Source organism: Eptatretus burgeri, chromosome 14 (assembly GCF_056783735.1).
Source record: "Eptatretus burgeri isolate ZD-2024b chromosome 14, Ebu_testis_v1, whole genome shotgun sequence".
NCBI classification, from domain to species: Eukaryota; Metazoa; Chordata; class Myxini; order Myxiniformes; family Myxinidae; genus Eptatretus; species Eptatretus burgeri.
The window spans coordinates 34,868,492-34,882,716 of NC_140974.1; the positions used below are offsets into that span (position 1 = coordinate 34,868,492).

Genomic DNA, 14,225 nt, shown 5'->3' on the forward strand with positions numbered 1-14,225 from the left:
TCAACGAGACAAATTCAATTTACAAAGCAATGACATTTTGAAAATACAAAGATAAATATTAAGGATATTCAGAAACCGAGATGAAATAATTGCAGTTGAGTAGTGCGGAACATGGTCATCTACCTCCAACAGTCGAGAGGGACAGTGTCGGTAACAAATAATACTTGGTGAAACTATGCAACAGGTTTGGGTTTTAGGGATGGGAATGTGCGGAATATGGGATGATCGGGATCATTTTGTGCCTGCCTTTCGTTTCTAGGGAAACACAGGACCTGATGGATCTTCTGGTCCACCTGGAGAGAGGGTATGTATCCGTTTCATGTTCACCTGTCCTAAAACCTCCTCAAGTCTGCCTCGAGCAGGGCAGGTGCACAAATGACTGATGTGTTGTACTTTCTTCAGACAGAAATTTGGGAAAGCCATACATAGTTGCGACAATATGAAAAAAACTTTTTTTTGATGTATCGAAGAGAAATCATTCATTGAATAATTCATTGTGAATGACGTTTGAAACGATGAGAAATTGGATTTCAGAAAACTTTATCAGAAATGTCAGAACCTAAAACACTCAAGAGTGTTCATCTGTTATAACAGAGCAGCAGAAAATGAAATTGAGGGAGATGTTGAAATAGTGAACTGGATTAACCTCCATTTGGTGATGCCCCCATTGTGTCCTCCGTCTTTTGTCAGCCCTTTGAACGCTGTACTTGTACTCCTTGTGTTTTTTTATTTATTTATTCATCCCTTCGACATGAATAGCAAGCAGGCTTTGCATTGGGGAAGCATAACAACACTTTGTGAGACCCTCAGGTCATCCTTTAAGATGCATTCCATTAACCTATTTGCTCGGCAGGACCACGTAGATTTTGAGCACAAAGTGTAATTCATTCTCGTTCAGTTAAAAATTGGATTGCTAAATTGGTCTGGATCTCCAGGTTTATCTTTAAAAAAACAAATTATTTTCTTTTCACGTAATTTCCTTTTTCTTTATCTTCAGGGACAGCTTGGTTCTCAAGGCCCAACTGGATTCCCAGGACCCAAGGGACCTCCAGTGAGTCTATTCACACACCATCAGTCATTGTGCACACCAACGAGCACTCTGAACACCTCTCCCCATTGCAAACACCACCTACACTTGGAGACCTTCCTATTTAAAATTTTAAGTTTTGCGAATGTTTTGGAGTTTCTCAAATTATCCTCACCAGCTTGTGAGAAACATCTGGTGAATGAAAACTCAGTAAATCTGCAGCTGAAGTGAACAGCTCTGGCATTTATACCTTTTGTTCATTTATTCATTTTCGCTTAGAGCTCATCATAGGATTCTCAGGAGTCTTCGTGCTCTTTGGCTGTCGACATTTACAGAAGCAGGATGACAACTTTTCTGCCGTAATTAACATGTCAAACAAATTTAACTTTAACCACTTTAGCAAAGTGTATGCTATTGTCTCGTATGCAGCTCGTTGCTGTGGGTTTGCATTGTCGTTGAGAGCACAGCTGTGCTGCCAATGAAGTTCCCGCCTATAAGGTGGAGCAGGTGATTGTAAGTAGTTCAGGATTCTGGTGATAACTCGCCTACTCTTCACGAAGGACACCGTGAGATATTTAACGTCCACCAACTCATGCTATCAGACGGGACGTCCAGTTTAACGTACATCCGAGAGACGGCACGCATTGATGAATCACCCTGCCTGTGAAATAGTTTACAGCTGGGTCAGGATTCGAACACAGGCTCAACAGCTTAGAGCTGAGTGTGCGTCGCGCTCGGCTATCCTGACGGCTCTCTTTGACGTTTATTATTTGAAGTTTTTATCGTACTCTGTATTCATAATGAAAAATCATCGTGGGTGATCACTCTTCGTCATTGACACCATCTGGTATCCCTTTGATTTTGGTATTGGCCTCGTTAAGGTTAATTTGCTCTTTTGCAGATCTTATTTGTAATCGCGCAGAGTTTTCAGGCTCACTCTTCATCACACAAGCCTAGTAGTAATGATCAAACACCAGAGATTGTAGTGGTTTGATCACATCTGCTTTAGCATGCACTCCTGACCAACCAACACGGATTTTCACGAACAAATTATCAGTACCCACCTCGTGGGCAGGGTGGAGGGAGGAGAGGGACCTGATCTTCTCACCACTAGAGCGACGACATTCGACTCGCAAGCCACTGACCTGCTAACACGTACCTATCTATATATTATTGTCTCTAATCTTTAACAGAGATGTTGAGGCTCACATACAGTGCCTTCAGAAAGTATTCACACACCTCCGTTTTTGTCACATTGTATTGTGTTACAACCTGAATTTTAAATGGATGAAATTTAATTTTTTTTTGTCACCAATCGACACAAAATACCCCAAAATGACAAAGAGAGAACATGTTTTCAGAAATTATGACAAATGAATTACAAATGAAAAGCTGAAATGTCTTTAGTCAATAAGTATTCAACCCCCTGAGTCAATACTTTGTAGAAGCACCTTTGGCAATGATTACAGCTTAGAGTCTTCTTGGGTATGTCTGTATCAGATTTACACATCTGGATTTGGGGATTTTCTCCCATTCTTCCTTGCAGATTTGCTCAAGCTCTGTCAAGTTGGATAGGGAGTGTCAGTGAACAGCAATCTTCAAATCTTTCCACAGATTCTCAATGGAATTCAAGTCTGGGCTTTGGCTGGGCCACTCAAGGACTTTCACGTTCTTGTTCTGAAGCCATTCCAATGTTGCTTTGGCTGTATGCTTGGGGTCATTGTCCTATTGGAATATAAATCTTCCCCATGGTCTAAGGTCTTTTGCACTCTGAAGCAGGTTATCCTCAAGGATTTGCCTGTATTTAGCTCCATTCATTGTTCCCTCTATCCTAACGAGTCTCCCAGTCCTTGCCACTGAAAAGCATCAACATAGCATGATGCTGTCACCACCATGCTTCACGGTTGTTAGTTGGGTCATTAGCTTTGCTCGGTTTCCTCCAGACGTAGCGCTTTGCATTCAGGCCAAAGAGTTCAATTTTCGTCTCATCAGTCTTTTGCCTCATGCTCTCAGAGTCGTTCACGCACCTTTTTGCAAACTCCAGGCGTGCTGTCAGGTTCCTTTTTTTTTCTCAGGAGTGCCTTCCGTCTGGCCACTATCCCATAAAGCCTATATTTGTGAAGTGCTGCCGAGACTGTTGTCCTTCTGGCAGGTTCTCCCATCTCAGTCAAGGAACTCTGTAGTTCTGTCAGAGTGGTCATTGGGTTCTTGGTCCCCTCCCTGACCAAGGTTCTTCTTGCCCATTTGCTCTGTTTGGTCCGACAGCCAACTCTAGGAAGAGTCTGAGTTGTTCCATATCCTTTCCATTTCCTAATGATGATGCTCACTGTGCTCTTGGGAATGTTCAACACTCCAGAAATTGTTTTATACCCTCACCAGATCTATGCCTCCTCACAATTATATCTCAGAGTTCTATGGACAGTTCCTTGGACTTCATGGGAGAATTTCTGCTCTGATATGCACCGTCAACTGTGGGACCTTGTATTGAAAGGTTTGTTTCTTTATAAATCATGTCCAATCAATTGATTTGACTACAGGTGGACTCCAAATTGTGGAGACGTCTCAAGGATGATCCAAGGAACCTGGATGCACCTGAGCTCAATTTGGAGTCTCATAGCAAAGGGGTTCAATCATTTTTAACTCAAGACATTTCAGCTTTTCATTTTGAATGAATTTGTAAAAATTTCTAAAACCATTTTTTCACTTTGTTATCATGGGGTATTTTGTGGAGATTGGGAACAATTTTTTTTTTAATTTGATCCATTTTAAATTCATGCTGTAACACAACAAAATGTGACCAAAGTCGAGGGCTATAAATACAGTCTGAAGTTTGCAGGACTATGATGATGGCAGGAGGTACTAGAACGGCACTCAGTAGAGCGCACACCTCTTACATTATGTATCCCACTGATAGGCCGGATCTGCATCCGGGCCTGAACCAAAATCAAATTGGCTTGTTCTTGTCACCTATCCGACACATCCACTTAGTTTTGTCATAACCTGTCCACAACGTTTTAAAATATCATGTTATATGTCGTTTTGGCCCCATCTCTCAATGGTGAAGAATCACTCAGAAAATTAAACAATTATCATATCCGGATCCGGATCCAGATCGACACCAAAATTGAATTGATTACTCCTTATCACACACCCAACCTGTCCACCAAGTTCCGGCTACATTCATCCATAACCTTTTGAGAGATTCTGCTATATATCGATTTTGGCCCGATCTCTCAATGGTAAAGAATCACTTAAAAACATTCGAGTATCGGGATCCCGATCTTCACCAAAATCTAATCATTTCATCCTTGTCACACAACCAACCTCTCTACCAAATGTTCTCCAAATCTGTCCACAACCTTTGAGATATCCTGTTCACAGATAGACAAACTGACAAAAACACAGACAGTGGTAAAAACATATCCTCCATTCACCTTCAGTGGTAGAGGTAATAAAAGCACAACAGAGTTGGTGAAATATTTCAAGGCCACCAATGCCTCTGGTATAGAGAGAAGGTTTTTATGGTTTAAATGAGCAGAATCTTGGAAGCGACAGCAGTTATGTGTAGTTAGGAGCTCTTTTCATGACAGATCATTGAAAGCCTTTCATACCATGATACTTGACAAAGGACCTCCCCTTTCTAAGAATCACAAGGCAGCAGTGGGCTTTGGAGGCCAAATCACAGATATCATCTGTCCAATGAGACAGCATGTAGTTTATTTTGAGATTTGGGAGTTCGAGAAAGTGCTCATCTTCAAGAGAAATGTATGAGGATGAGGAGTGTGTGTTGGAGTTGAGATAGGGTGGGGGGTGAGGGGGGTGGAGGTCGTATTGTCATACAAGTAAAAAAAAAACCTTCTGCTGAGTAGAGAGGGCTACTACGAAGAAAACAGGACTATTCAGCCTTATAAGAGATTGTGGTTTATCCCATGGAATATCAAAATATTTCAAATTCAACCATTCTCCACGTGTCTGATGTTCAGTGAGGTTGCTGTAACAGTGGTGTGGCACATGCATCATGGACCAAAAGGCCTTTTTCTCCTGTCTTGATTTCCTCATGTTACAATATAAACTCATTATGTCTTGTACAATATGAACTGCCTTTCCTCCAAAATAAGTTTCTGCTCACACTAAGTGACCCAGAAACCATAGGATTTCCACTGTAAGGCTAACCACCTGCTCGATGAAGAAGTCAAGCTGTGATTCTATATGATTACATGGTCTGAGTATTCAGTTTGATCTGGAGAGAAGGGCTATTATTAATCAGTTAGCAGTCAGTCAAATTTCTATATACATCTTTAAATTCGGAGCAAGGGTTGGGAGGATACTCGAGAAGTATGCACACTTCCCTCCAAGCTGTTTAGCCCCTGATCTCGACCCTGCGATAAACTATCATCCTTGTGTTTCACAAGCAGAGTGATTCATCAATGTGTGCACCGTCCCTCCCTTGATATTAAACTTGGCATCCCATCCACTAGAATTATTGTTGATGCTAAAGATCCCACATTGTCTTTGATGAATAATAGACAAGTCATCTCTAGCACCCTGAACAATTTCAAAATTCCTGCGCAACTCACCGAAATTTAAATGTCAGGCATGGTCAGCCAGTTGGAGGACTTGGGCTAAATAAAACATTCCCCAGCTGACCCCACAAAAGGGGAAAATAATTGGAGCTGTTGTAGTATTATTATTATTAGTAGTAGTAGTAGTAGTAGTAGTAGTAGTAGTAGTAGTAGTAGTAGTAGTAGTAGTAGTAGTAGTAGTGGTGGTGGTATTTTTTTTTAATTTTGAAGCAAAATCTCAAAGCACTTTTTGTATAGAGTTTTGAGGCTCGTGGTGGAGTGAAAACATATCATTGGTCAGGCTGTAACAGAAGGAAGGGAGGAGGAAACGCACCAACAGCAGGGACGAGGGACAAAATGGAGGGAGACTTGGTAAAATAAGGGATGTGGGGAAGAATTATGTCTTGGAGAGGACACAGAGGTGAGCAAGATGGACACAACCACAAACTCTCAGGAAGGAAAAACTGGAAAATTGGAAAGAGATTGGTTTGGAGGGGGGAGGTTAATGGGGGTTGATCTGAGATGATGGTGAAGAGCTGCCTTGAAGCCCTGAAGGGTAGAATGAGATTGAAGAGACCGGGGAAGTTGGACACTTTGCAAAAAACGAATAGGAAGGCAAAGTAAGAATGATGAAAATGTAATTGTAAAAAGATGAAATGTTAGGAGAGATTTTAACATTGTATTTATATTCATTGTGATACAAGCAAGACATGTATCCAAACATCCCTCAATGAATCAACAAATATACAATTTTTTTTTACACATATTGTACCTATAAACACCTCATTCTTATAGAATCCTGGATTTCAAAATTGTGCTTAAGAAAAAGAGATTTGTTGTTGAGATTTGAGGGAAGCAGTTTGGTGAAGGTAAGGGAAATGATTTTTGGGTGGTCTGGCTCAAGGGTGATTGTCAAATTTAATTTCCCTGTTCAACCTGAGACATATTATAAACCCCAAGTGCTAGACTTCATTAAACATGTCTGTTCCCAAATTGCAGGCCTCTCGCAGGCCCTTCTCATCTCGGGTTCCAAATCGTCTTTGAGCTACACTGCCAAACAACGTGCTTGGATCGTCACTTGTGAGCTTTCCATCATCCTTATGGGGAAATTGCATGAGATGGAGGTAAAGGGAGATGTTTTAAAAATGAAACAAAGAATTGCATAATCGGACAACTTCACCCATTGAAGGAATAGTTGATTGTGCCCAACGTCATGCCATGCTTCAAATGACTTCTTACGGAATTGTGGAAATAAGGACCTGAAAAGTGACACATGAGGAAGGGTCCATATAGATTGGTGCATATCCCCATACTGTGAGCCCCGTCCTTGACCTTCTCAATGAAAAATTTTGAAGATTGCATAATATCTCTCAAGTTTCCAAACAGACACAATTGTGGAATGTCATCGCTCATAATCCAAATGAAATATGTGGGATTATTTTCCAAAGGGAATTTTGAAGATTTGATTCTTTACTCAAAAAGCACAAACTCTCATGAGGATGAAATGAATTGATGAGGACTCATGTTGTCGAATAGTAAACAGCACTTCGATGATTTGGTTAGAGGAAGTATAAAGGCAAAATGATGGTCAACATTGAACTTGCTGTTCATCACAAATACCTCCTCAAACTCTCAGTAATATTTCTTGTTTATATTTGATTTCTACAAGATTGCATTTCGACACGTTAAACCTGTTAAATTGCCCTTGTAAATATGTCATCATTTAATGGAGTTCCCTGGAATAATGTCGAAAAACGGGACAATACAGATTGCCATGTCTTTGTTAAAATCACAACCTGTGAAATGAATCCATGGGTTGTGATTTTTACAATGAAAACCAGACAAATAAAATGGGTTTTGAAAGCGTCCACAGGATACCACAACAGAGCTCATGCACGCGCACACACACACACACACACACACACACACACACACACACACACACACACACACACACACACACACACACACACACACACACACACACACACACACACACACACACACACACACACACACACACACCTCTGCAGACTTTAAACCTTCATAGGACTCACTGTTTTTGAAATTGACCACTCCCCACCACCCAATCCTCATGGGCCATCTCTTATTAGTCTTTAAATTGCATTAAATTGAATATGCTTTATGGTGCATAGTTTCATCCTTTGCTGCTGTGGTTGTTAATTCACTGACCTCATGTTTTTATCTCAACAAAAGAGCCATAAATACTTTCCTCATGTGGTGTTTTACCTGATGGTTCTTCATCATTCTGGTGTAATTGTTTTACTGCTGTTATATTTATTTATTTTTATTATTGTTCTTTGCAGGGACTGCCTGGAAAAGAGGGCATGCCAGGTCACCCTGGGCAGAGAGGTGAAATTGTGAGTATGATTTGAGAGTATCATGATGGTCATGAAGTCTATACACAGAGATGTGGATAGATATGTGCCCTCATTTTCACATACCAGCTCCTTAAAAATCAACCCAATTGTTAACTTTGTGTAAGCCGAGGCAAGATGCTCTTGTCAGGAATGGTGTGGCAAGAAGTCAATTACCCCCTTCCCCCTTCCAACATCTTGTGCCATGTTGGTTCTGGTTGTTATTTGCTGGTTGACAGAAGAGCAAACAATTCCACAAATAGAATCGTCAGTTGACTGAGCAAAACGAGTGTGAGTGAGTGAGTGAGTGAGTGAGTGAGTGTGTATGTATGTATGTATGTATGTATGTATGTATGTATGTATATATATATATATATATATATATATATATATATATATATATATATATATTTGTGTGTGTGTAGAGAGCAAGTTCCTGGCAATGGCATCTTTCCCCCACCTTACTCTACATCTTAACTTCAGACATCAGCTTTTTTGTCATATGAGCATTTATTGTATACTCACTTGACAAGCTCATGTGTAAATCCTTGCACCTAACTATGAAGGAATCGAAAGAGTGAAGGTCATGCTCATGTTCAAGAGAAGAAGCACTCCTTTGGACTTACCAGCTCCATCTCTCATCTTTTTGTGATGCGTTTTTGCAAATACTTTTCTTGGACGAAGCTATGCTGCTGAACATGAGTGTGCGGCAACATTGAGTAGAAAAGTCATCTCATTAAGACGTACTCCGCCAAAGGACTTCCGAGCAAACGGCATTGCGTGGAAGCCATTACATTTCGTTCTTACCGTGTGAACCGATGCATGCATTTGGCAATCTTAATTGGCAATGCTCAATGCTTTGGCTGCTGAGTTCATGTGGTGGAGATTTTTACAATTGGAATTCATTCCACAACTTCCTTTCACAGGTTTATATTGAAATTACTTGGATTTTATCATATTTAACACAATAAAATAAGAAAACCATTATGTAGCATTAACATTGCAAATCATTTTTCACAAAAGACATTGCAGTCCTTTGTGGGATGGTGACGGTGGCTTGACAGCATTGATAATGTGGAAACACAACAGACATTGTTAAGCAATGTACGTGTCTGTGTCAGATAATCAAACGTTTGTACTCATTAATTGTACTGTATATATACTCGTTTACAACAATCTGTAAATCAATTAATGCAGTACCAACGACCGAAATTGAATAATGCAATAATCCCCTTTGAGACCTAAATCTCATGCAGTCAGGAGAGATTTATAAAAAATAAACATTTCAAAGAACTTCACCAACTTCCGGAGGCTTTTGTGAAGTTGTATGGGCCAAGCATTCCTCATTAGTTAATCATATATTGAATCCGTTCAAGAAAGAAAAGCATGCTGAGCTGTCTGTCTGTGTGCTTGCAAAGCAAGCAGATTGCCTCATCGTGGGTAATATTCACTCTCATTACAATAACTCTGATGGGTTGTTTTATCCCCTGTCAGACATAAAATAGTTTAGATCTGTCTTGATAGAGAAATTCCTGCTGAGTGGATAGTGTGAACACAGGCCCTGCATCGCAGAATATGTCTGCAAAGTGTTAATGAACTGACGTAAGACTCTTGGTGAAATGTATTGCTCAGGGTTTTCTCTTTATTCCTTTGTGGTTGTACTTTGGAGCATTGTATTTTATTGTACATATATTATATTGTACATATATTATATTGTACATATATTATATTGTACATATATTATATTGTACATATATTATATACTGATATATATATATATATATATATATATATATATATATATATATATATATATATATATACATAGCCTATATATAGATATCAGTACATATATACATATAAATATATATATATATTTTTGTATATATTTATATGAAGGAATCTAAAGAATATGGATATTCATAACCATATGTGTGTGTGTATATATATATATATATATATATATATATATATATATATATATATATATATATATATATATATATATATATATATATATATATATATATATATATATATATATATATATGAAGCGCCGTGAGGAGGAGTGATGTAAGGGACACTTCGGCCATTTTGGAATTAATGCCATATAGCACTATTTTAACCCTTCCCCTATCATCCAAGCCTATCATCATCATATTTTTATGGTTGTGGAAATTCGCATTGCACCATCAAGAGTCCTCAGGTGAGATATATCGATAAGTCCAGGTGTAGTTAGCCCAAACCCGTTGTATAGAGGGAATATGTGTGATTCATCTGGGCTGCGACGCTTTGAGATAGCCGTTTTTCTTTTCTGTCGTTATTTTGAACCAACCACGTCTCAACCACCATTACAACAACCACCTTAACCACAATGCCAACCATGCCACCATCACAACAACCACGACCACCCCAACTACCAACCGCACCAACTACCAACCGCACCACCTGTGAACACTGAACGTCGGGCTGTCTAGGGCCCATTCGGCGATCGGTGCCAAACGCATCGAGCCGCGAGCATGAATGGTGGCCTTTCCGAGGGAGAATTCAGATCCAGAAGGCTTCACGCCCCTTTTTCTCCGTCCAATGGGCAAGCGTCGGGCGATATGGCCCCGCCTCCAAGCACGATGAACGTGGATTCTCCACGAGCAGAATTCGGATCAAGAATGCTTCACGCCCCCTTTCTGCCCAACCAATGGCTGAACAGAGGGTGGCGTGGCCCCGCCTCCAACCGCGTTTTGATCCGAATATTTGCATATAGGCTCCTCCTGAGACCTATAAAGATGCGAGCGCAAGGCGACTCATGCGAGAGAGTTGAGCTGGGAGGAGTTCGAGAAGAGTTGGAGAGAAGTTGCGGAGGAGTTGCAGGGGAGACGGCGGATGGCAACGAGGTTGCGGTGTGGGGGTCGCGCGTCTCGTCGCGGGATCCAAACCAGCCAGCCATACCCCTCTCCGTGAGCATCAGCGATTTCCCCCCCCCCCATTCGCGCTGAGATAGTGCCGGGGGGGCCCCCGTTCCTCCCCCACCCGAAACGTGGTGCCAACAAGACCGCTCGCGCGGAGCACGCCAGAGAGGACTCGCCGACCATGCCAGGGCCACGGAGTCGGTGCGCAGCTGCGCGGACATTGTGGCTTGCCCGCCATCGCGTCACGAGGACACGGGTAAGACCTCCCCGGTCTAGTGGACCTGGCCGATCCTCCAGGATCCATGTACATTTGGTCTATGGACCTGTCTGCCTCCTTGCCTATGAGGGTGGCTTTCTTTCGGGTTGAATGCATGCTGTGGCGCCGTGTCTTGTAAAGTAGAAACTGTTTAAGTGCATGTAAATAAACCTTTGCTTTTATTCGGTTGTAGCTCTGCATTGCTTTTATTGTATTAACTGTTATATGTGCATTTTTGTATGGCTGTATATGCGTGTGTGTGTGTGTGTGTGTGTGTGTGTGTGTGTGTGTGTGTGTGTGTGTGTGTGTGTGTGTGTGTGTGTGTGTGTGTGTGTGTGTGTGTGTGTGTGTGAATAAAGTGCATTGCTTGTTGAACTGTTTTCCCGCTTTGCTTTGTCTCCTTCCTTTATTGAATCTCCATCTTGCATCACGTAAGGGATTGACAGTGGGTTTAAAATGCCCAGTAATTAATCGGAATTGTCAAGGCCGACGATAACTCTGCTCGGTTATCCCTGTGATATGGAACGAACCGCTTAAGCGGTTCGTGTCCGGAGTCGACTTGTGGCTTGTTACGATCGCCCGGTCGACCACTCGCGCAGGTACTTAGGTCGGTCAAATTTGGCGAGCATCCCTATCCTGCGTGGGTGGGCAATTGGCACGATCATGGTGAGGTTAAACCCCCACCCATGACTGGCTCCGGGCGATAGTTTCTGGAGGGTCACGACTGAATTGTCCGTTCCGGTGGGCGAGGCGGCCGTCATTCGAGTCAAGTGGCCGATCGCACGTCGGGCGGGCCATAATTCGCAACAATATCATTAAAAAATATCGCTTACATCACTCCTCCTCGCTGGGCCTCATATATATATATATATATATATATATATATATATATATATATATATATATATATATATATATATATATATATATATATATATATATATATATATATATATATATATGATGCTGTGGAACATTGGTTATTTCACTTTTGTAGTGCTGTTTAATATTTTTTGGAAGTTTGAAGTGTGCAATATCGGTAAATAACAATTCATTGTCTGTGACAGTCAATTTAATATCACAGTTATCTTGAAGTATGTAAAATAAATTGGGAAATTGGAAGTGTTCTTTTTTTCAACACACATTTTTGTGTGTGTGTGTGTATATATATATATATACATACATTATGTGCAAGTTATATGCACTTACCACAAAGAAAATGTGCATGAAACACTTTGTGGATTTTTATTGCAGTAAATAATAAATTCTTGAAGTAATCAACAACATTTACATTGACGTGAATTACTGCACAAGAAACTGCATTCGAAGTTGCAAATTAATGAATATGTGAAATGAGTTTTCTTCAGGTTGTTGCCTTGTTTGAAAGTCGATGAAAGGGTTCAGGAATGGCACCAAGGAAGTAACTTTCAACAGAACAGCATGTGAAGATCCAAATTTTGCAAGAAGAAAGGCACACTACAAAGAAAATAGCAGACGAAAAGCTGAAGATCTCCAACAATGGTGTGAGGTACACTTTGCAACACTTAAAAGAAACTGCTTTAGTACAAGACAAGAAAAGGTGAGGAAGACCCAGAAGAAGGCAAGACATGAAATTGCTGAGCTTACACGACAGAAGAAAATCAAGTTAGCAGCTGACAAATGAAATGAGAGCAGGCCTGAACATTAACATCTCATCCAACACAACACAAAAGGTTAATTGCAGTAAATCTTTAAAGCAGAGGTATAGCAAATGCACCATTGCTGAGACAATAGAATAAGGTGAAAAGACTCAAATTTGCAAGGCACAAGATTCTCCATCATTCTGGTGTGATTCTTTTACTGCTGTTATGCAGACTCATGAATTAATCGTGTATTAAAAAGGATCATGATTCATGAACCAATATACATGGTTATCCTCACTGAACACAGACGAGAGTTTCGGCAGCAGCTACTTGCAGCCTATGTCGATCTCTGCAAAGCGTTCGATTCAGTGAATCAGGATATCCTCTGAAGGATTTTTTTTTTGTACACCTTGTTGAGGCTCGTGTGAGAGCAAACACACAACACACAGCAAGGGGGGCATGAGACAAGAGAAGCGGGAGTGAGAAGGACAAAACAGTGGGGAACAGAGACATTAGGAGATCTGTGGAAGGGAGAGGGATGGGGCGGGAAACATGGGGAATACAAAATGGACATTACAGGGACTTTCAGGAAGTAAAGCAGGGAATTTCAATGAGGTGGGTTTGGGATGGATTAATGGGGGTAGAAAAGATTGAGGATTTGGATGGACGATAAGAGGTGGTGGTGAAGACCTGTTTTGATGGCCTGGAGGGAAAAATGGGATTGAACAGAGTGAGGGAGTTTATTCCAAAGGCGGTAAAAAAGAGAAATGAAAGAGTGAAAATGAGCAGTGATTTGTGATTTTGGTAGTTTTACCAGAACAGGGTTGTTGGAGAACCTTGAGCACCATGCAGAAATATGGTGGGCACAAATTGCAGACACAGCAGGGAGGGCGAGACCGGAGAGGAGACGGTAGAAGACAGAAAGATGACCAACCTGCCTGCAGTGAGATAGTGAGAGGCCCAAAGACGTGGCCTCATCGTGGGAGATACCAATGATCCGAAATGCCTTGGTTTCCACTGCGTGAAGTTGAAAAAGGTGAGAGGCAGGATCACTAGCTCTGTGGGGAGAGCAGTACTCCATCAGGCTGCGGATGAAAGCTTTGTAAGTGGTCAGGAGCTCTGGTGGGCTGAGAAAGGACTTTGCACGACGGAGGATTCCCAGTCGGCGACTGGCTTTGGAGGCCAGGTTGGAAATGTGGCATTCCCAGGAAAGGTCATGGCAGATAGTGAGACCCAGAAGCTTGAAAGAAAGGACTTCTTCCAGAGAGTTATAGAGAAAGTGGATGGGGGGTTGCCAAACGGTCCTTTCAGAGAGACAAATTGAGAGTGTGAGATTTGTCCGGATTGACAGACATGTTCCACGTGTTGGACCAGTTTGTGATTTTATCCTGATCTGCAGTGAGTGAAGAAGCTGCTGCTTGCCTGTCTGAGGGATGACAGATGGTACAGCAGAGGGTGGAGTCATCAGCAAAGA

The 14,225-nt window shown here is 41.3% G+C and overlaps 1 protein-coding gene across 3 annotated transcripts in view; it reads left to right on the top strand.

The window, feature by feature from the left end:
- LOC147012952 (uncharacterized) overlaps window positions 1–14,225 on the top strand; it is a 571,074-nt gene that overhangs the window by 385,272 nt on the left and 171,577 nt on the right. For all 3 annotated transcript variants that reach the window (XM_085854308.1, XM_085854309.1, XM_085854310.1), the window contains 3 exons: window positions 260–304; window positions 998–1,051; window positions 7,917–7,970. In XM_085854308.1, coding sequence (XP_085710434.1) covers window positions 260–304; window positions 998–1,051; window positions 7,917–7,970 — 153 coding nt within the window. The remainder of the gene's footprint in view (window positions 1–259; window positions 305–997; window positions 1,052–7,916; window positions 7,971–14,225) is intronic.